At 45.2% G+C, this 22352-nt stretch overlaps 1 protein-coding gene across 6 annotated transcripts in view; it reads right to left on the reverse strand.

Annotated features, from left to right (window-relative positions):
• FAM193A (family with sequence similarity 193, member A) overlaps positions 1-22352 on the reverse strand; it is a 281515-nt gene that overhangs the window by 116453 nt on the left and 142710 nt on the right. For 4 of the 6 annotated variants that reach the window (XM_011970849.1, XM_011970850.1, XM_011970846.1 and 1 more), the window contains exons 1-2: positions 1872-1984; positions 872-1039 (exon numbers count right to left, since the gene is read on the reverse strand). Coding sequence is in view for 2 of the 6 variants with exons in the window: in XM_011970848.1 (XP_011826238.1) it covers positions 872-1039; positions 2021-2157 (305 nt within the window). In the remaining 4 variants the exon portion in view is untranslated. Of the gene's footprint in view, positions 1-871; positions 1040-1871; positions 1985-2020; positions 2158-22352 lie in introns of those variants that run through there. The other 2 variants (XM_011970845.1, XM_011970848.1) reach the window with 2 other exon arrangements.

Here is a 22352-nt window from a genome sequence, read left to right on the forward strand (position 1 = left end):
GTCACTGGGCACAGTGGCTCACGCCTGTAATTCCAGCACTTTGGGAGGTCAAAGCAGGTGGATTATGTTTGAGACCAACCTGACCAACACGGCGAAACCCCATCTCTATTAAAATACAAAAATGAGCTGGGCACAGTGGTGGGCACCTGTAATCCCAGTTACTTGGGAGGCTGAGACATAAGAATAGCTTGAACCTAGGAGGCGGGGGTTGCAGTGAGCTGAGATCACACAATTGCACTCCAGCCTGGGTGACAGAGCAAGAATCCGTCTCAAAAAAAAAAAAAAAAAAAGTTACATCAAACTATAAGGAAGAATAAAAATTATGGCCACCTCAAATTCTGTGTGGTTACTGAGCATAAGGTATCTGCTGAAGAACAGCTGCGGCATCAAGACAAACAGCCACACAGCCAGGCACGCCTCAGCTGTCTCGGCCTCATGAGCCACAGGCACATACACAAGCTACCCAACCTCACAGAGCCCCATTTTTTCACTTTGTAAATGGGCTAACTCTGCCTTTCTCCTTGGGTTGATAAAGGCAAGAGTGCTTGTAAAAGTACTCTGCATCATCCGGGGCACAGGGGGACTCAGAAAGGCAGGTATTATCATCAGTCTTCACACAAACAAGTGACAGAAACATTTCTTGTGTAATTACACAGGCAATAGCGTTTCATCGGAATCAGAAAAATTCAAGATGTCTGGCCTAGGGGGCTCGCTTTTGCCAGTCCATCTGCTGCAGACTCGACAGGCACCAAAGGCTGAGCAAGCCCAGCTGAGCACTGTAAGGAAAGCCCATCCTGAAAGGAGCGGCTCCAAGCGCAGCGGGCAGGGCAGGGGTTTGCACAGGGCCAAAACAGGAAGGGGTGGTATGTACCGATCCACGAGCTCCTTTACTCCCTCCTTGTCAGGCACCAGAGACTGGTCCTGGTCATCTGCCAGCGGGGTCCCTGCCTGGCGGTAGATGCAGCGCACTGTGTAGCGCACTTCTGACCAGTAGTTCTGCAGCTGCTGAGGTTCCCGGTCCGCCTCTGCCGAAATTTCTCTGTGAGACAACACAGGAAGGTTAGAAACTCACCACAATCTGCTGCCCTTCCTCACCTAGCACATTGTCCTCAGAGGACCTCCCAGACTCTTGTACCTTGCCCAGCTCCCAGGAGCCGGCAATCAGGGTGATGGCATCCCCAGCACAGCTCCCAGGGTGCACTCTGCGTAACAGCTTAGCCACTGCACAGATGACAGGAGCATCTGTGGCTACTGTCCATAATAAGGGTACCCACATCCCCACTGCTGATCTGGCCTTCACCTCCAAGGTACCTAATGGGCAGCCTTGCCCCCACCCTTTGACCCCCACTTGGCTACATGCATTCCTTCCTGAGTCAGAGTACAGAGCATTTTTAGATCTGCTCCCGGGCTTGGCATGGTGGCTCATGCCTATAATCCCAGCACTTTGGGAGGTGAAGATGGACTAATTGCTTGAGTCCAGGAGTTTGAGACCAGCCTGGGCAACATGGCAAAGCCCCATCTCTACAAAGTATACAAAAATTAGCTCCACACAGTGGTGCGCACCTGTAGTCCCAGATACCGGGACTGAAGTGGGAGAACTCACTTGAGCCTGGAAGGCGGAGGTTGTGGTGAGCCGAGATCACGCCACTGCCCTCCAGCCTGGAGGACAGAGCCAGACCCCGCCTCAAAAAAAAAAGACGAGCTCCTGGGCTCTCCTCTCAGCCACTCAGCGGCAGCCAGTCAGGCTCTCCCCCCTCACTCCTCTCATTCACTGAGGCTGCTCTTAGATTCTGATTATTTAAGGACTCCTCCTCTTGTTGTGAGGATGCTTCCTAGTGCCAGTTCCTCAAGAGCGGGAGTTTTTGTCTTACTCATCTGGTTCTTTCCCACAATAGCGAAGCAACTGCCTTACTCTTGTTGCTGTCTGTCACATTAGCCCAGTTTCTCGGTCCAGCTCCAATATGCAGGTCTGCATGTCACTGTGGACAGGTGTGAGCAACGTGGCACACACGTCACATACCTGCGCTCACTGCAGGCCTCGCACGAGCATGCGGTGTCCGAAGGCAGCGTCTGTGCACCCAGAGCGAGCCTCCCACCACTGCCGGCCTCCGGCTGGGAGCCACCAAGTGAGGAGTGAAGAAGAAAATCTTGGTTCTGCTTTAAAAAGAGAACAGAATAGACCAGTTATGTTAAAATGTTCAAGGCATCAATTTTTTATTAACTGCTCAGGAAAATGCCTTTTAAAAACTGTAAAACGTAGACATTGAAAAGAAACTATCTTGGCTGGATGCAGTGGCTCACATTTGTAATCTCAGCACTTTGGGAGTCTGAGGTGGGTGGATCACTGGGCAACATGGCGAAACACCACTGCTACAAGAAATACAAAAAACAGGCTGGGCGTGTCGGAGCCTGCCTGTAGTCCCAGCTACCCAGGAGGCTGAGGTGTGAGGATCATTTGAGCCTGGCAAGTTGAGGCTATAGTGAGCCGTGATCATGCCCCACTGCACTTCTGCCTGGGTGACAGAGACATTGTCACACAGACACATGCACACAAAAAGGAAACAATTCGGCTGGGCATGGTGGTTCACACCTGTAATCCCACCACTTTGGGAAGCCGAGATGGGAGGACCACTTGAAGAGCCCAGACGTTTGAGACCAGCCTGGGTAACATAGCAAGACCTCGTTTCTATTTAAAAATTTTTTAAAGTATAAAAATTAATTGATATTAAATTTAAAAAGGAACAGTTTTACTCCCAGTGTCCTAATCATCACACATGATGATCACCTCAGTGGGCACCTCTGGAAAGTGACATATGCCCACGGTCGCCTAAGACAGCACTTGGTAGAAACCTAGTGACCTCTCTGAGCCTAGCATCAAGCAGCCGGGGCAGAGGCCTCTCCGTCCTGGGGAATCCCACAGCCTGCACTGCCTGCTCTGACTGAGGAACAAGGAGGCTTCAGAGAACACTTGGCCAGGCACGATGGCTCACGCCTGTAATCCCAGCACTTTGGGAGGCCAAGGCGGGCGGATCACGAGGTCAGGAGTTCAAGACCAGCCTGACCCACGTGGTGAAACCCATCTCTTCTAAAAATACAAAAATTAGCCAGGCATGGTGGTGCATGCCTGTAATCTCAACTGCTCGGGAGGCTGAGGCAGGAGAATCGCTTGAACCTGGGAGGCAGAGGTTGCAGTGAGCCAAGATCGCGCCACGGCAGTCCAGCCTGAGAAAGAGAGAGAGACTTTGTCTCAAAAAAAAAGAGAGAGAGAGAGAACACTGGGCAAAGACTTTCCTATGTCCCATGCCCAACAGTAAGCACCAAAAGGATTTCACCAACAACAACTAGAGAAACACAACATAACCTCAGGTTCCTCCTCCCGCTCAGTCACCCACCCATCCGGCACCGGGGCTCCTTCTAGAACAGGTCCTGAGAAGGACTCTGCTCCTTGGGAAAAGGGGCTCAGGTCTCAGAGCTGAGGGTGCCCACAGGGTGATGCAGGGTGCTAGAAAGGCTTCCCCAGGCTCACGATAGGGGCTGCCAGCTCCATAATCATTGCGTTCCCCTGATCCCCACAGCCTGAGGAAGAGAATCACAGTCACAAGAGAGACTTCCAAAAAGGAATTCACCTAAGTCACGAGTATTGCACTATTCCCACTCTGGTTCCCACAAGGAAAAGTGTGCTCTCCTTACTAACCCCTCCCCCAATCAAACATGAAGCCACTGAGACAAGCCCTGAGAGAGATAGGTGGTGGCCTATGGCAAGGAGCCTGGGGCTCCCCCTGGGCTGGACTTGGCCAGGTCTGTTCAGAGGCCTGCACCACCCCAGTCTGCTGCTGAGCCAAGCACAAGGAAACTCCCAAGGGCCTGTGGTGGGTGCTGTGGAGTTGGGACACAAAGACACTGGGACAGGCCTCGCAGAAAAGACCCTGCAGCAGAAAAGACCCTGCAGCAGAAAAGCCTGAGCATTGCTAAGTGGGCAGAGGATTAAGACAGCAGGGGACCTAGCTCAGCTGCCACCAGCACACAGAAGGGCAAGAGCTTGTGTCATCCTGAAAGAATCCCACCCCAAACAGGTCCTGCTGGGAAGCTGACCCCAGAATTACACCACGAGGGAGCAGGGCAGAGTGCGGGATGGCAGTGGTAGGGGGAGGGGGGCAGGCTGGTTGTGCCACACAGAGTCTCAACCAGACAGTCCAGCATGAAGTCCCTACCGAGGTCTCAAAAGTGCCCAAAGGTCTGAGGTTTTGCTCTGTTCTGAATGTTTGTGCTCCCGCCCGCCCCTGTTCATAAGTTGAAATTTTAACCCCTAAGGGAATGTATCAGGAAGTGGGGCCTTTAGGAAGCGATTAGGTTATGAGGACGGCGTCTTCGTGAATGGGATTAATGTCCTTTTATAAAGGAGGTCCCAGAGAGCTGCCACATCCTTCCACCGCATGAGGACAGCGAGAGGGCACCAGCTATGAACCAAAGCTCAGCCCTCCCCAGGCACCAATCGCCAGCACCTTAATCTTAAGACCTTCCAACCTTCCAGACTGTAAGATATAAATGTCCGCTGTTTGTAAGCAGCCCAGCCCGTGGTATTTTGCTGTAGCAGCCTGAGCACACTACAGCAGCCTCCCCCAAGAAAGAGCCAGCAACCGCTGGGCCACCCATTAGGACCACAGACCTAGTGCTAGTGGGCCAAAAAGAACCCGAGACAACCCAGAAGAGAACAAAGACCCCCAAGTCTCCACTCCAGAGCCCCTTCTCCACCCTGGAGGAACAGGGCAGGCATAAGGAGGCAGGACATACACCACCGCCCTCCGCCCATGGGGACTCCTGCCACCACTTAACTTGAGGGGAAGAGGCTTTGGATTAATTAGATGAGACATACAGGTTTTTTGTTTTTGTTTTTTGGGGTTTTTTTTGAGACAGGGTCTCGCTCTATCACCCAGGCTGGAGTGCAGTGGTGCAATCTTGGCTCACTGCAACCTCCACCTCCCACGCTCAAGCAATCGTCTCACCTCAGCCTCCTGAGCACCTGGGACCATAGGCGTGCGCCACCACGCCTGGCTAACTTTTTGTATTTTTGGTAGACACAGGGTTTCACTATGGTGATCAGGTTGGTCTCAAACTCCTGAGCTCAAGTGATCCACCTGCCTTCGTTTCCAAAAGTGCTGTGATTACAGGCGTGAGCCAACACGCTCAGCCATATTTAGGTTTTTATGTAGACTGGACCTGAGTACCTGAAAATGAGGCTACTCCCATACCAAAAGTGGCTGGAAGGCCATGGGGTTCTGATTGATGAGGCATGGTAGGACAAGAAGAGGGCAGTGGTAGAGGAGGCTGTTTCCTAAGCGGGTCCGTTCCCTTCAACAAGCAAGGTTCACAGTCTCCTCCATCCCACAGTCATCTAACAGCAAAGTTGTCCACTCCACCTCAATCCTAAATACCTCCACAATCCACTCATTCTTCCTCCGCTGCTTCTAACCCAGTCTAAGCCATCATCACCTACCTCTTGCCTGCACAGCTGCACTGCCTCTCTCTAGTGGCACACCTATTTCCACAGGTACCTGCTAATCATGCATTCTCCAGGCAGCAGCAGAGTGACATCACAGAGCTCCCAACATAAAACCTCTGTTCTCCTTCGGAGCAAACGCTGTATCACTCCTCTGTTAACACAGAGGAGCACTGTAACTGCTCCTCTGTTATCACTTAGGAGCAAACACTGTATTTCTTACTACAGCTTTCAAGGCTGCTCAGGTCAAAGTTCTGCTTTTAAGTCACTGCCCTTGCTCCCTTTGCCTCGTACCCTTAGCCCATGAGCCTCTGACTGGCTTCTGGTAGACTGTAGAGTGTTGTCCCATTAGGTAGGCCTCAGCAAAAAGATCACCTACTCAGGGAGGCTGGTTGAGCCAACTGATTTTTTTGCCTCTCAACTCCAAATCTTCCCTTCTTCACCACACTTACAACAAAGGAGCTGCACCCTATAAACATTTCTCCTCTGCCAGCAGGTAGGTACAATCTGTGGTCGTGTGGGTGGAAGGTGCTACAGGGACACTGAAGAAGGGGTCTCCCTCCAGGTTCCTGTGCTTTTCTCATCTTGTTCTTACCCCGAGGCAGCTCCTCGTCAGTGGTGTGCAGGGGACTAAGAGGCAAGCACTCTCCAGCACTCAGTCCCAGCGCCTGCAGGACCTCAGGGAGCCTCTCTGCTACCCAGTGAGGCATAACAATACCCCCTCCATGTCAGGGCCTCTTCCAACTTTGTTCCTTTCTCGAGTCCCCTCCCTAAGCTCCCATTAGTGGCTGCCCCCTAGATCTGCCCTGGCCATACTCTTTAGGGTTCACTTCACAGATCTGGGTGGCTGACCCCTTGCTACTTGTTAATTACTTTGAGTTGCACTCTTCTTGCCCAGGCTGGAGTGCAATGCTGTGATCTCAGCTCACTGCAGCCTCCGCCTCCTGGGTTCAAACGATTCTCCTGTCTCAGCCCCAAGTAGCTGGGATTACAGGAGCCCACCACCATGCCTGGCTAATTTCTGTATTTTTAGTAGAGACAGGGGTTTCACCACGTTGGCCAGGCTGGTCTCCCAACTCCTGACCTCAGGTGATCCGTCTGCCTCAGCCTCCCAAGGTGCTGATTACAGGCGTGAGCCACCGCACCCCACCACTTGTTAATTATCTTTATGTTAAACACGTGCTTGTTCTGATTATGGGTGTAGTGCCCATCTCCTGAGCTCTGGCTTCCTCATCAACCTAAACATCCCAGTTAATTCCTATTAAACTGCTATCTGAAATCCTGGTGTTCTACTCGCGTTCTTGTTTTTTTAGCTGTCTTCAACACTGGAAAATCAGTTCATGAGAGCCATAACCTATCTACTCGCTCACTATGGTACATCAGCACCTATGATGATGGCTGGAATGCAGTACACTCACAAGAGCAATCAAGAACTTGAAAGCAACATTTCCGGGAGACGAGATGAAGGTAAGTCTTAAAATAGGGTACGTGATGACTACATATTAAATCCTTAAATGTGTCCCATTATAGAACTCACAATATACAGATTTAACTTCAGTCATGTTTCACCCAAGTCTAACACAATTTAAAAGAAAAATAACAAAATCCAGCTATTAACAATGTAAAATTCATAATGTCCACCATCCAGTAACAAAATCAAAAGCAGGACAATGACTCTTAAGAAGGAGGAAAAGCCAATCTGTAGAAACAGATCCCCCAGGCCAGGTGTGGTGGCTCACGCTTGTAATCCCAGCACTTTCAGAGGATGAGGCGAGTGGATCACTTGAGGTCAGGAGTTCGAGACCAGCCTGACCAAGATGGCAAAATCCCATCACTGCTAAAAATACAAAATGTAGCCAGGCATGGAGGCACAAGCCTGCAATCCCAGCCACTCGAGAGGCTAAGGCAGAAGAATCGTTTGAACTGAGGAAGGGGGGTTACAGTGAGACTAGATCGTGCCATTGCTAGATCGTGCCACTGCACTCCAGCCTGGGTGACAGAGAGAGACACTATCTCAAAAAAGAAAGAAAAAGAGAGAGAGAGAAAGAAAGGGAGGGAAGGAGGGAGGGAGGGAGATAAATTCCCCAGGCCAGGCGTGGTGGCTCACGCCTGTAATCCCAGCACTTTGGGAGGCAGAGGCAGGCAGATCACCTGAGGTCAGGAGTTTGAGAGCAGCCTGGCCAACATGATGAAACCCCATCTCTACTAAAAATACAAAAATTAGCTGGGTGTGGTGGCACGTGCCTGTAATCCCAGCTACTCAGGAGGCTGAAGCAGGAGAATCATTTGAACCCAGGAGGCAGAGGTTGCAGTGAGCCGAGATCGCACCATTGCACTCCAGCCTGGGTGACAGAGCGAGGACTCCATCTCAAAAAAATAAAAAAGAAACAGATCTCCCAAAAAACAGAGATAATACAACTAACAGTCAAGAATCTAAAATTGGCAATTATAAAGAAACTCCATATGTTCAAGGAACAAAGGAAAAATAAACATGATGGGAAGAGAAACTGAAGATGTCAATAAGTAAATCAAATGAAACTTTCAGAGCTGATAAATAAGATATAAAAGAAAAAAATACACTAAATAGACTTGGCAGATTAAGCAGATCAGAATACCAATAAACCTGAACACAGGCAATAAAAATAATCCAAGCCAGGCATGGTGTCTCACGCCTATAATCCCAGCACTTTGGGAGGCCAAAGTGGGTGGATCACCTGAAGTCAGGAGTTCGAGACCAGTCTGACCAACATGGTGAAACTCCACCTCTACTAAAAAATACAAAAATTGGCCAGGCGCGGTAGCTCACACCTGTAATCCCAGCACTTTGGGAGGACGAGCGTGGGCGGATTACCTGAGGTCAGGAGTTCGAAACCAGCCTGACCAACATGGAGAAACTCCGTCCCTACTAAAAATACAAAATTAGCTGGGTATGGTGGCGCATGCCTATAATCCCAGCTACTCAGGAGGCTGAGGCAGGAGAATCACTTGAACCTGGGAGGCAGAGGTTGCAGTGAGCCGAGATCACACCATTGCACTCCAGACTGGGCAACAAGAGCGAAACTTCATCTCGGAAAAAAAAAAAAAAAAATAGCCAGGCATGGTGGCAGGCACCTGTAATCACAGCTACTTGGGAGGCTGAGGCAGGAGAATCACTTGAACCCAGGAGGTGGAGGTTGTAGTGAGCCGAGATCGTACCATTGCACTCCAGCCTGGGCAACAGAGCAAGACTCTGTCTCGAAATAAATAAATTAATTAATTAAATAATCCAAAATGAAGCACAGAAAAGACCGAAAAAATGGACAAAGCATTTGTAGGACAAACTCAAGATGTCTAACATCCCAGAAAAAAAGAGGACTATGTGAAGAAATACTTGAAATATTTCTAAATTTGATGAAACTATAAACTCACACACATAAGCCCACACTCACTACAAGTTCAATTAACCCAAAGCCCACTAAACACAAAGCAAAGCACAGAGGCCCGTCACCGTCAAATTGCTGAAAACCAGTGACAAAGCGCCAATCTCAGAAGCAGAGGAAAATGAGTCACCGCCCTACACATGCAGGAGCAAAGATAAGGATGACAACATGTTTCTCCTCACAAACTGGGGAGGCCAGGAAAGAAACGACCAACAACCTCAAATTCCAAACAGAAATATCTTTTTAAAACAAAGGCAAAATAAAAGCTTTCAAACAGAAGCTTCCTTGGCCTACAGGAAATGTTAAAGGCAGTTCTTGAGATAGAGAAAAAATAACACCAAATGAAAAGTGAATCTACACAAAGGAATGGAGAGCACCACACATGATAAAGATGTGGGTCAAGAACTTATTTATAAGGTCTTTTTAAAAAGGTAATTAGCTATTTAAAGCAAGCGAAAAAAAAAAAAAACCCACCACAATGTATGCTGAGGTGTATAAATACATGTAAGAAAAATACACAACATTAGCACCAGAAATGGTGGTGCTCCAAGTGTACTACTGTGAGGTACTTACACTACAAGAGAAGTGGTATACTATTCTTTGAGAGTAGAGGCTGAAAAGTGGACGCTATAGCTAAAAAATTATAAAACAAAGAAAAAGAAATATAGGTACTAAGGTCAACAGGAGACAAAATGAAAGAATTTAAAATATTCATAGGCCGGACGTAGTGGCTCACACCTGTCATTCCAGCACTTTGGGAGGGTGAGGCAGGTGGATCACTAGGTCAGGAGATCGAGATTAGCCTGGCCAAGAAGTGAAACCCCGCCTCTACTAAAAATAAAAAAATTTGCCGGATGCAGTGGTAGGTGCCTGTAATCCCAGCTACGTGGGAGGTTGAGGCAGGAGAATCACTTGAACCCGGGAGACAGAGGCTGCAGTGAACTGAGATGGCGCTACTGCACTCCAGCCTGGGCGCAGAGTGAGACTCTGTCTCAAAAAATAATAATAATAAAATAAAATAAAAACATACTTCTGACCAACACATGGATAAAAAAATATGCATTTTTTAAAAAATTTTTTTGGAGATGGAGTCTCGCTCTGTTACCCCGAGTGCAGTGGCGCATCTCAGCTCACTGCAACCTCTGCCTCCTAGGTTCAAGCAATTCTCCTGCCTCAGCCTCCTGAGTAGCTGGGATTACAGGCACATGCCACCACACCCAGCTAATGTTTGCATTTTAGTAGAGATGGGGTTTCTTTGTGTTGCTCAGGCTGGTCTCGAACTCCTGAGCTTGGGTAATCCGCCCGCCTCAGCCTCCCTAAGTGCTAGGGTTACAGGCGAGAGCCACCACGCCCAGCCACTTAAAATATTCAATTCACTGGACGGGCATGGTGGCTCACACCTGTAATCCCAGCACTTTGGGAGGCTGAGGAGGGCAGATCATGAGGTCAGGAGATCGAGATCATCCTGGCTAACACAATGAAACTCCGTCTCTACTAAAAATACAAAAACAAAATTAGCCAGGCATGGTGCGGGTGCCTATAGTCCCAGCTACTCGAGAGGCTGAGGTGGGAGAATGGCATGAACCTGGGAGATGGAGCTTGCAGTGAGCAGAGATCACGCGCCACTGCACTCCAGCCTGGATGACAGAGACCCCGTTTCAAAAAAAATTCAATTCATTTAAAAGAGTAACAAATAACAGATGGGAAAAATAGGAGAAAAAATGCAAGATGGTATGTTTAAACTCAAACAGATTAATAATTACATTAAAGGGAAAGAGTGTAAATACTACAATTATTAGCAGAGAAGGTCAGACTGGTCTTTAAAAAAGCAAGAGCTCCTAAGCTACAAGAGATGATAAAGAGGTTAAAAAGAAAGGTTGGGAAGCCATATTCCTTGTACACACTAATCAAAAAAGGCTAGGTGGCTCTCAGTATAAGACAAAATTTGCTTCACAACAAGGAGTATCAGTAACAACAAAGAGGGAGATGATGATGCTGATGATGACGACGGTGGTATTAATTCAACAATTAGAAATAACAGTGCTAAATGGTAAATACTTTAACAACAGAGCTCAAAATACATAAAGTAGAAATTGAAAGAAATATACCAATCCATAGTTACATTTAGAAGTTTCGGCTGGGCGTGGTGGCTCACGCCTTAACCCAAGCACTTTGGGAGGCTGAAGCGGGTAGACTGCCCAAGCTCAGGAGTTCAAGACCAGCCTGGGCAACACCATCTCTACTAAAATACAAACATTAGCAGGGCATGGTGGCGTGCACGTGTAATCCCAGCTACTCAGAAGGCTGAGGCAGGAGCATCGCTTGAACCCGGGAGGCAGAGGCTGCAGTGAACTGAGATTGTGCCACTGCACTCCAGCCTGGGCGTAGAGTGAGACTCTGTCTAAAAAAATAAAATAGGCCGAGCACGGTGGCTCGCACCTGTAATCCCAGCACTTTGGGAGGCCGAGGCAGGCAGATCACGAGGTCAGGAGATCAAGACCATCCTGGCCAACATGGTGAAACCCCATCACTACAAAAAAAACAAAAATTAGCTGGGCATGGTGGCGCATGCCTGTAGTACCAGCTACTTGGGAGACTGAAGCAGGAGAATTGCTTGAACCCAGGAGGCAGAGGTTGCAGCAAGCCAACATTGCACCACTGCACTCCAGCCCGGTGACAGAGAGGGGCTCTGTCTCAAAAAAAATAATAAAAAATAAAATAAAAACATACTTCTGAACAAAACATGGGTCAATGAACAAATCATAAAGGCAATTATAAAATATTTTGAGTAGAATGAAAACCATTATATATCAGAATTTGTGGGATGCAGCTAAAGGAATGCTTAGACAGAAACTTATAGATCCTGTGTGATTGGTGCAAATTTTAAAAGAAATGTATAGAATTAAACACATTAGAAAAGAAGAAAGGTCTCAGATAAAACGATGTAAACTTCCACCTTAAGAAACCAAAACAGGCTGGTACAAATGCAGTGCTGTTGATAACTAACTGTTCACAACCACTACAGATTTCTTTGTTCCTTCTTGACTCCCACTGCTTCGTTTGACTGCTCTTAAAAATAAATAAATAAATAAAAAATAAGTAGAGGAATGAAATTAATAAAGAGCAAAATTAACAAAAAAGAAAATGGAGAAGGAATTAAAACAAAACGTGGTTCTTTGAAAAGATCAGTTAAATTATCTAGCCAGTCTTAGCGGGAAAAAAGAGAAAACTCAAAAAACTGGTATCAGGAATAACAAGAAGAGGGAAGCAATCACTACAGATTCTATGAAAATTAAGAAGATAATAAATATTCTGAACAACTTTATGTCACAACATTTAATATAAAATGGGCAAATTTCCTTAAAGACAAAAACTAGCACAGTTCACTAACAAAGAAACAGATAACCTTTATCAAATGAATTCAACTTGTAGTTCAAAATCTTCCCAATAAAGCAACTTCAGACCAAGATAGCTTTACTGGTGAATCCTCCCAAACACTTAAGGTAGAAATAATGCTAATTTTACACAAACTTTTCCTTTCTGGAAAATCAAAGAGAAAATACATCCTAGCTCATTTTATAAACGAAGTATTAGCCTAACATCAAAACCACACAAAGACATGAGACAAGAAATTTATAGACTAATATCCTTCATGAACACAGACACAATAATCCTTAACAAAACATTAGTAAATCCAATCCAGCAACCTAGCAAAAAGATAATACATCACAATCAAATGTGGGTTATCCCAGGAACGCAAGGTTTTCCAACATTTTGAAAATCACCATAATTTATTTCATTAACTAAAAAGGAAAACTCTGTTATCATCTCAACAGATGTAGAGAGTATGACAAAAGTCAATATCTATTCATAATGATAATTCTTAGCAAACTAAAAATGTAAGTAAATTTCCTCAATCTGATCTATACTACATGATAAAAGACCAAATGCTTTCCCCTAAGATCGTGAGGAAGAGAAGGATGCCTACTCACACCACTCCTATTCAATCTCACATTGGAAGACCTAGTCAGTGGAATTGGGCAAGAAAAAATGAAGATATACAGATTGCAAAGGAAGAAACACATTATGTGTAGACGACATGATCATCTACACAGAAAATTTTAAGGAATGCCGGGCGCAGTGGCTCAGGCCTGTAATCCCAGCACTTTGGGAGGCCAACGCGAGTGGATCACGAGGCCAGGAGTTCACGACCAGCCTGTCAACATGGTGAAACTCCATCTCTACTAAAAATACAAAAATTAGCTGGGCATGGTGGTGTGCACCTGTAATCCCACTACTCAGGGGGCTGAGAGGCAAGAGAATTGCTTGAACTGGGACCCAAGAGGCAGAGGTTGCAGTGAGCCGAGATCATGCCACTACGCTCTAGCCTGGGCTATAAAGCGAGACTCTGTTTCAAAAGAAAGAAAGAAAAAAAAAAAGGCCAGGCATGGTGGCTCACACCTATAATCCCAGCACTCTGGGAGGTCAAGGAGGGAGGATCACCTGAGGTCGGGAGTTTGAGACCAGCCTGACCAAAATGGAGAAACCCTGTCTCTACTAAAAATAGCTAAGCACGGTGGCACATGACTGTAATCCCAGCTACTTGGGAGGCTGAGGCAGGAGAATCGCTTGAACCCAGGAGGTGGAGGTTGTGGTGGGCCGAGATGGCGCCATTGCACTCCAGCCTGGGCAACAAGAGCAAAACTCTGTCAAAAAAAGAAAAAGAGGAAGAAAGAAAAGAAAGAAAGAAAATCCTAAGGAATCTACCAAAAGGCCCACAGAACTAATAAGTTTTCACAGTATATATGGCCAATATCCCTCCCCCTTAAAAAAAAAAAAAAAAAAAAAAAAAAACTGAATTTCTATGTACTAGCAATAAACAAATATTGAAACTTTTTAGAGTACATTTAAAATAGCAAGAAAATATAAAATACTTTGGGAAAATGTATTTATTTTTTGTAAAGCCAGGATCTCACTATGTTGCCCAGACTGGTCTTAAACTCCTGGCCTCAAGCGATCCACCTGTGTAGGACTCCCAAAGTGCTGGATTACAGATATGAGCCACCGTGCCTGTCCGGAAAATTTTTAATATACTGATGTGCAAAGACTACATACATATATTGAAGACTACAAAACAATGCTGAAAATAAACTTAAATGACCTAAATAAATGAAGAGTTTTACCATGTTCTTAGACTTGAAGACTCAATATTGTTAAGGTGTCAATTCTCCCCCAAATTGATCTATAGATGCCAATTAAAATCCCAACAGGCTCTTCTGTAGAACCTGACAAGCTGGCTCTAAAGTTTACATAGCAACGCAAAGGATCTAATATATCGAAACCACGTTTGAAAAAGAAGAAAGTTGGCAGACATCTATGTAATTTCATGACTTACTATAAATAGCTTCAAGAATCAGGATAGTATGGTACTGGCAAAGGAACAGGTATATATGTAAAGTGGAACATAGCATCCAATAATAATTCCATACATACAGGACCAACTGAGTTTTGACAAAGGTCCCAAAGTAATTCAATGAGATAAAATTCTCTTTTCAATAAATCATTCTGAACAACTGGATATCAATATGCAAAAAAAGATGACTCTTAACCCTTACAACAGATAAAAGCTTCATTCAAGGTGGCTGGCTCACAGACCTAAATGTATATGCTAAAACTATTAAGACCGAAAAAAACAAACAGCAAAAAAACCTTTTTTTTTTTTTTTGAGATGGAGTCTTGCTCTGTCACCCAGGCTGGAGTGCAGTGGTGCAATCTCAGCTCACTGCAACTTCCACCTCCTGGGTTCAAGTGATTCTCCTGCTTCAGCCTCCCAAGTAGCTAGGATTACAGGTGTGTGCCACCATCCTCAGCTAATTTTTGTAGTTTTAGTAGAGACGGGGTTTCTCCATGTTGGTCAGGCTGGTCTTGTGATCCGCCTCCCAAAGTGCTAGGATTACAGGTGTAAGCCACCACGCCTGGCCAGGGCAAAAAAATCTTTATAACCTTGAGCAGCAAAGATTTCTTACACTGAACACAAAAGCACAAAATCATTTAAAAACACAAATTGGATCTGATCAAAATATAAAACTTTTGCTCTTCAGAGGACAGTGTTGTATAATGAAAATGCCAGTCACACACTGAGAGAAAATGTTTGTGAAGCCTGTCTAATAAAGAGCTTGTATTGAGATTATATAAAAATATCTCACAGCTCATTAAGACAACTCAATAAAAATGAGCAGAAGATCTGAACAGCCACTTTACCAAAGAGATACAAATGGAAAATAGGTACATGAAAAGATGCTCAACAAGTCGTTAAGAAAACGCAGATTAAAACCATAATGAAGGATAACACTACAAACCACTAGAATGGCTATAAGTAAAGACTGCCAATATCAAGCACTTGGCAAGTATGAAGATCAGCTGGAACTCTCACATGTGATTCTCCTGCCTCAGCCTCCTGAGTAGCTGGAATTACAGGTACCCGCCACCATGCCCAGCTAATTTTTGTATTTTTGGTAGAGATGGGGTTTCAACATGTTGGCCAGGATGGTCCCAATCTCCTGACTTCAGATGATCCACCTGCCTCGGCCTTCCAAAGTGCTGGGATTACAGGTGTGAGCCACTGCACCCGGCCAGCAAACTCTTTTTTTTTTTTGAGGAGTCTCGCTCTGTCGCCTGGCTGGAGTGCTGTGGCGCCATCTCAGCTCACTGAAACCTCCACCTCCCAAGTTAGAGGGATTCTCCTGCCTCAGCCTCCTGAGTAGCTGGGACTACAGGTGCACACCACCACACCCAGCTAATTTTTTATATTTTTGTTAGAGACGGGGTTTCTCTGTGTTAGCCAGGATGGTCTCGATCTCCTGACCTCATGATCCGCCCACTTCGGCCTCCCAAAGTGCTAGATTACAGGTGTGAGCCACCACGCCCCTAGGCCAGCAAATTTAAACAGCTGGTTCAAGTTGGGACTATATGCCTTGATTAATTTATGGGCATAATAATAACTACTGGAGAATCTGGTTCCTTAGTGTAAAATGCAACTTACGTTTTAATAATATGATATATGAGAATAAAGACAACAATTGCTAATGCCCATAATCAAAATGGAGTCTAAAACAGCCTTGAAAACAGAAAAATAGAAACGTAAGACTACTTGCCGAGTAGTCTTCTTTATGACAGGATGCTTGAGTTCAGGGCCCTTTAAAGAAAAAATAATTACCCCAAAGTGCCATCCCCCTTACCACATCTCCCACCAGACTAAAATTATTTTTGTTACTTAAACATATGCAAATGTTAAAATGCAACATAACATGTCTTTTAGCTTTTATATAACTATAAAAACTCAAGGTGGTTTAAAGTGAAATATTTTTAAAATGGTGAAATTCAGCCGGATGCAGTGGCTCATGCCTGTAATCCCAGCACTTTGGGAGGCCAAGACGGGTGGATCACGAGGTCAGGAGATCGAGACCATCCTAACACGGTGAAACCCCGTTTCTACTAAAAACACAAACAATTAGCCGGGCGTGGTGGTGGCGCCTGTATTCCCAGCTACTCGGGAGGCTGAGGCAGGAGAATGGCGTGAACCCGGGAGGCGGAGCTTGTAGTGAGCTGAGATGGCGCCACTGCACTCCAGCCGGGGCAACAGAGCGACACTCCGTCAAAAAAAAAAAAAAAAAAAAAAAAAGATGACTTCGAATTAACAACTGTATTTTAAAGAGACAGGTGAATGATTAGCTGAAACCAAATTGCTAAGTTCAACACAGGCTTAGTCCTGACTATTATGGAGCAAGATTTTTTTAGTTAGGCCTGTCCCCTTGCAGGACTATGCAAAAATGTCTCAACCATCCCATCTCTCTTCCCTGTCTGAATTTCTCCTTCAGGGGGCTACTTCTGGGCCCGAGATAGAATGTTATTAAGCCAACCAACACCCTCCTCAAAGCCCGTGCCAAACAGTGTACCGAGGCACACCAGGACATAGGACTCTGGTGGCAAAGCCCATGGGCATACTGCTGACCTGCCCACGATCTAAACATGCTCCCCACTACCCCTGGTTCATGATCATATTTGGCTGGGTTCAGTGGCTCACTCCTGTAATCCCGGCACTTTGGGAGGCTGCAGCAGGCAGATCATCTGAGGTCCAGCCAGGGCAACAGAGGGAGACTGATCGAGCCCAGGAGTTTGAGATCAGCCTGAACAACATGGCAAAATCCCATCTATACTATAAATACAAAAATTAGCCAGGCATGGTGGTGCGCACCTGTAGTCTCAGCTACTCAGGAGACTGAGGCAGAAGGACTGCTTGAACACGGGAGGTGAAGGCTGCAGAGAATCGGGATTGCACCACCGCACTCCATACTGGGCGAGAGCTACTGTCTCGAAAACAGAAAAGAAAAATGAAGTCCTCTTGATATTTAAAAAAATATTTTTTTTAATTTTCAGGTTAAGATCAATCTACAAGGAGATATAGTAGATCGTAGAAGCACTAATCTGGGAGTAAATCAAGCTGGCTACACTTTACACGCTGCAATTTATGCTGCATGCCCGGATGTGAAGTGCGTTGTGCACATTCAGACCCCAGCAGGGGCTGTGGGGAGTGGCTGCCCTGGTAGCATCTCAAAGTAAAAAAAAAAAAAAAAAAAAAGAATCTGTGTTCATAAAGCAACACCATCACACAGTGAACGATAGACAAAAAAAAAACAGGCAATATCTGCAACACATATAACCAATAAAGAGCTACTACTGAGTGTATAGAAAGAAATCCCACAAGTCAGTAAGAAAAAGACAACCCAACAGAGATGTGGTTCTCAGAGTATGGTCCGAGGACCCCATTCAGATGGTCCAGCACAGCCTAGAGCTGCAGCAAGGTTAAGGCCATGCTGTAAGCCTAGTCGCCAACCTGAACATATCATTGATAATTAAGTTCTCTGACAAATTTCAGTGTTAAAGCTATAATGAAGAATTAGAAGGGAAAGCATTATTTTCCAAATACTAGAAAAAAATCTGGTTGGTACCTATGTTAAATATGTATCACCAGACAGATATAAAAAGGTTGAGAAAGTTTCAAGAAATCTGTGGTTAACTACTAATGGCTAGCAAAATAGGATTTTCACTCTAACCTCCTTCAGCAGGCCCACAAGTCAAAACTATTTTCAAATTAGTACCAAAATTTCCTCTGCCTTTTTCACTGTGCTGACATTCGCACGGACAGGGCAAAAGCAATGGTGGGGAAAAGAGCTAAGCGCCAGTGCAAGGACGAAGACTGCAGGAGCAAAGCATGCCAGTGGCTGCTGCATTCTTCACTGCCACACGCTTCAGAGCTGTGAGGGGGGAAAAAAGCCAGTTTCACTTAAGAATGTCCTTGATGCAGTAAAAATAATTATTTTGTATAAATCTCCACCCCTGAGCACAAGTCTTCTGACTACTCTGCGTGAGGAAGTGGGAAGTACACATGAAGCATTTCTCCGGCATGCCCCAGGAGGAGCCGGCCTCAAGGAATCTCACTGTGCACCGGGAGGTGAATGGCCCTTCACCTGTGAAACGTTCAGTTTTACTTCAAAAGAGTGAATGACGGGCCAAACTATGGTTATTTGGACTTGGATATTTGTCAGACATTTTCCAAGATGAACAAAATGAGTCTGTCACTTCAAGGCAATTTGGCATTATTTGGGACCGTAAGCTTTTCTTATCACCATAATTTTTCTGAGCAAGAATTAGAACTCTGGAAAACTTGCACCTGCCACTGTGGGCTTGAAAACTCAACATTTAAAGAACTTTCTGATGAGATCAGTGGTGATATTAACAAATATTATTTTTTTGTAACAAATATGATTTTTTAAAAATAATGATGAAAAGTATTAATGTCAGGAAAATCTGTCTACCTTAGTAAACCAATACTTTACAAATAACCAACGTGTGATGTTACAAGCCATGCATGGGCAAGATATTCATTCAGAGGACAAGACAGACGAATGGACTTTCACATAACAGTGTAGGGAAAAGCCACTAATTGGTTTTAGCTTCTACACTACGCCTAACCCTTGAGAAACTAACTTGTCATAGTTTGGTACAGCATCAAAGAAAAATACTCACAATTCTCTAAAAAAGTCAACAAAATATTTGTTCAAATACTTCAATCAGAACAACCTATCACAACAGGTTCCACACAGAGGCAGATATAAGAACCCAGCTTTGTTCTATCATTCAGATATTAAAGAGGATGCGGTGGCTCACGTCTGTAATCCCAGGACTTTGGGAGGCAGAGGTGGGCGCATCACGAGGTCAGGATTTCAAGACCAGCCTAACCAAGATGGTGAAACCCCCATCTCTATTAAAAATACAAAAATTAGCCGGGCATAGTGGCAGGCACCTGTAATCCCAGCGACATGGGAGGCTGAGGCAGGAGAATTCCTTGAACCCGGGCAGCAGAGGTTGCAGTGAGCCGAGATCATGCCACTGTACCCCAGCCTGGGTGACAGACACACCGTCTCAAAAAAAAAAAAAAAAAAGAGGTTTGAAAAAAATACAAAACACTGCCACTCTACTTACTAAACCATTCTTTTTTTTTTTTTTTTTTTCTTTTTGAGACAGAGTCTCACTCTGTTGCCTACGCTAGAGTGCAATGGTGCGATCTCAGCTCACTGCAACCTCCAGCTCCCTGGTTCAAGTGATTCTCCTGCCTCAGCCTCCCAAGTAGCTGGGATTACAGGCGTGTGCCACCATGGCTGGCTAATTTTGTACTTTTAGTAGAGATGAGGTTTTTCCATGTTGGCCAGGCTGGTCTGGGAACTCCTGACCTCAGGTGATCCGTCCGTCTTGGTCTCCCAAAGTGCTGGGATTACAGGCATGAGTTGCTGTGACTGGCCCTATTTACTAAACCATTCTTGTTTTTGGAAAATAGTTTTTATTTAAAAACATGCTATTGATCTTAACATGTAATCAGTTAAGAATATAAACCACCTATGACTCAGCAATTTCTTCCATTTATAGACAACAGAATGTCATGTGTGCTCCACAATCAGCAAGATTTGGAAACAACTAAAATGCAACATGTTCATAAAGGAAGACGGCATCTAGCAATGAAAATAGAGAAACAAGATTATGACTCTCAGACACAATGCTGAGCAAAATAACACATACAGTATGATTACATTTCTGTAAAATTCAAAACACCAGAAAAACTGTACTACAATGTTTGTGGGTAGATGCTCAAGTGGTATAACTAACAAAGAAAAGTAAGAGTGAGGACTGGGAGCAGGCGGCAAGTGTGAACTTGGTGCAACAGGGTAATGACTGGAAGGGGTTCAAGAAGGGATCTGGGTTAAGGGCAATGCTTGATTTCTGACTTGCATGGTAGCAGAAACAATCCCACATCTATTTCTTTTTTTGAGACGGAGTCTCGCTCTGTCGCCCAGGCTGGAGTGCAGTGGCACGATCTCTGCTCACTGCAAGCTCCATCGCCTTCCGGGTCCACATCATTCTCCTGCCTCAGCCTCCCGAGAAGCTGGGACTACAGGTGCCCACCACCACGCCCGGTTAATTTTTATATTTTTAGTAGAGACGGGGTTTCACCGTGTTAGCCAGAATGGTCTCAATCTCCTGACCTCGTGATCCGCCCGCCTCGGCCTCCCAAAGTGCTGGGATTACAGGCGTGAGCCACCGGGCCCGGCAACCCCACATCTATTAACCATTACAGTAAGTGACAAGGATTGATTTCACCATTTAAGATACAGACTCTCAGCTGGGCATGGTGGCTCACACCAGTAATGTCAGCACTTGGAGAGGCCAAGGCTGTAGGATCGCTTGAGCACAGGAGTTCAAGACCAGCCTGGGCAACACAGTAGGGACCTATCTCTACAAAAACTTTAAAAAAATAAATAAATAATTAGCCAGGACTGTTGGCATGCAACTGTAGTCCCAGCTACTCGGGAGGCTAAGCTGGGAGAATCACTTGAGCCCAGGAAGTCGAGGCTGCAGTGAGCTGTTTTCGCACCACTGCACTCCAGCCTGGGTGACAGAGTGAGATCTTGCCATCAAAAAAGAAAAGAAAAGAAAAAGAGAGAGGAAGAGAGGAAGAAGAAAGGGAGAGGACGAAGAAAGGAAGAAAGAAAAGAAAGAAAGAAGAAAAGAAAGAAGAAAAGAAGCAGACTCTCAGTTAAAACCACATAAAGTCTACCTCTATATATACTGCATGAGAACACCTAAACAGACTAACACAAAGAAGTCAAAATTAAAAGGATGTGCAGATGTGCAAAAAAAAAAAAAAAAAGAATGGGAGGGAGCTCCCACAGCTAAACAAACAGAAAACAACACCCTTCAGGAGAAAGGCATGACCACAGATGGGTCCATGCAGTAACAAGAATGATACACGAAGACTTAATAATTTTAACCTGTATTCTACCCAGCACCGTCTTGAAACACGTAAAGCAAAAACAGAAATTTTTTAAGGAAGAAAGGAAAAAGACACATTCATAGTAGGAGATTTTAAATATCACTCAGAAATTGACAGATTAAGCACAAAAAAGTAATAAAACCACAGAAACACAGAATGATTCAAGAACACAATTAATGAGGTCCTGAGCCTTCCACTTAAACTCAGAGAAAACATTATTTTCCAGCACAAACTATTTTTTAAAAAGTAACTATGTATCAGAACTAGCAAATACAGCTGATTAATAAGGAATCACTATAATACAGACCATGATTTTCAACTATAACAGTGTTAAATTAAAAGTCAGTATGATTAAAAGTAATTCAAGTGGCTGCGCGTGGTGGCTCACGCCTGAAATTTCAGCACGTTGGGAGGCTGAAGCGGATCACCTGAGGTCAGGAGTCTGAGACTAGCCTGGCCAACAAGGTGAAACCCTGTATCTACTAAAAATACAAAAATTTGCCAGGCGTGGTGATACATGCCTGTAATCCCAGCTGCTCGGGAGGCTGAGGTATGAGAATCACTTGAACCCAGAAGACAGAGGCTGCAGTGAGCCAAGATCATGCCACTACACTCCAGTCTGGGTGACAGAGTGAGATTCCGTCTCAAAATAATAATAATAATAATAATAATAATTCAAGAGATGTGTGTTTGGATACTTACACATACTTCTAAATAATTCACGGGTGAAAACAGAATAATAAAAATTAGAAAATAATGAAAATCGGCCGGGTGCAGTGACTCATACCTGCAATTCCAGCACTTTGGGAGGCCAAGGCGGGTGGATCACGAGGTCAGGAGATCGAGACCATCCTGGTTAACATGGTGAAATCCCACCTCTACTAAAAATACAAAACAAATTAGCCGGGCGTGGTGACAGGCACTTGTAGTCCCAACTACTTGGGAGGCTGAGGCAGAAGAATGGCGTGAACCCAGGAGGCGGAGCTTGCAGTGAGCCGAGATTGTGCCACTGCACTCCAGCCTGGGTGACTGAGCAAGACTCCGTCTCAAA

This window comes from Mandrillus leucophaeus, unplaced genomic scaffold, assembly GCF_000951045.1.
Source record: "Mandrillus leucophaeus isolate KB7577 unplaced genomic scaffold, Mleu.le_1.0 Scaffold98, whole genome shotgun sequence".
Taxonomy (NCBI): domain Eukaryota; kingdom Metazoa; phylum Chordata; class Mammalia; order Primates; family Cercopithecidae; genus Mandrillus; species Mandrillus leucophaeus.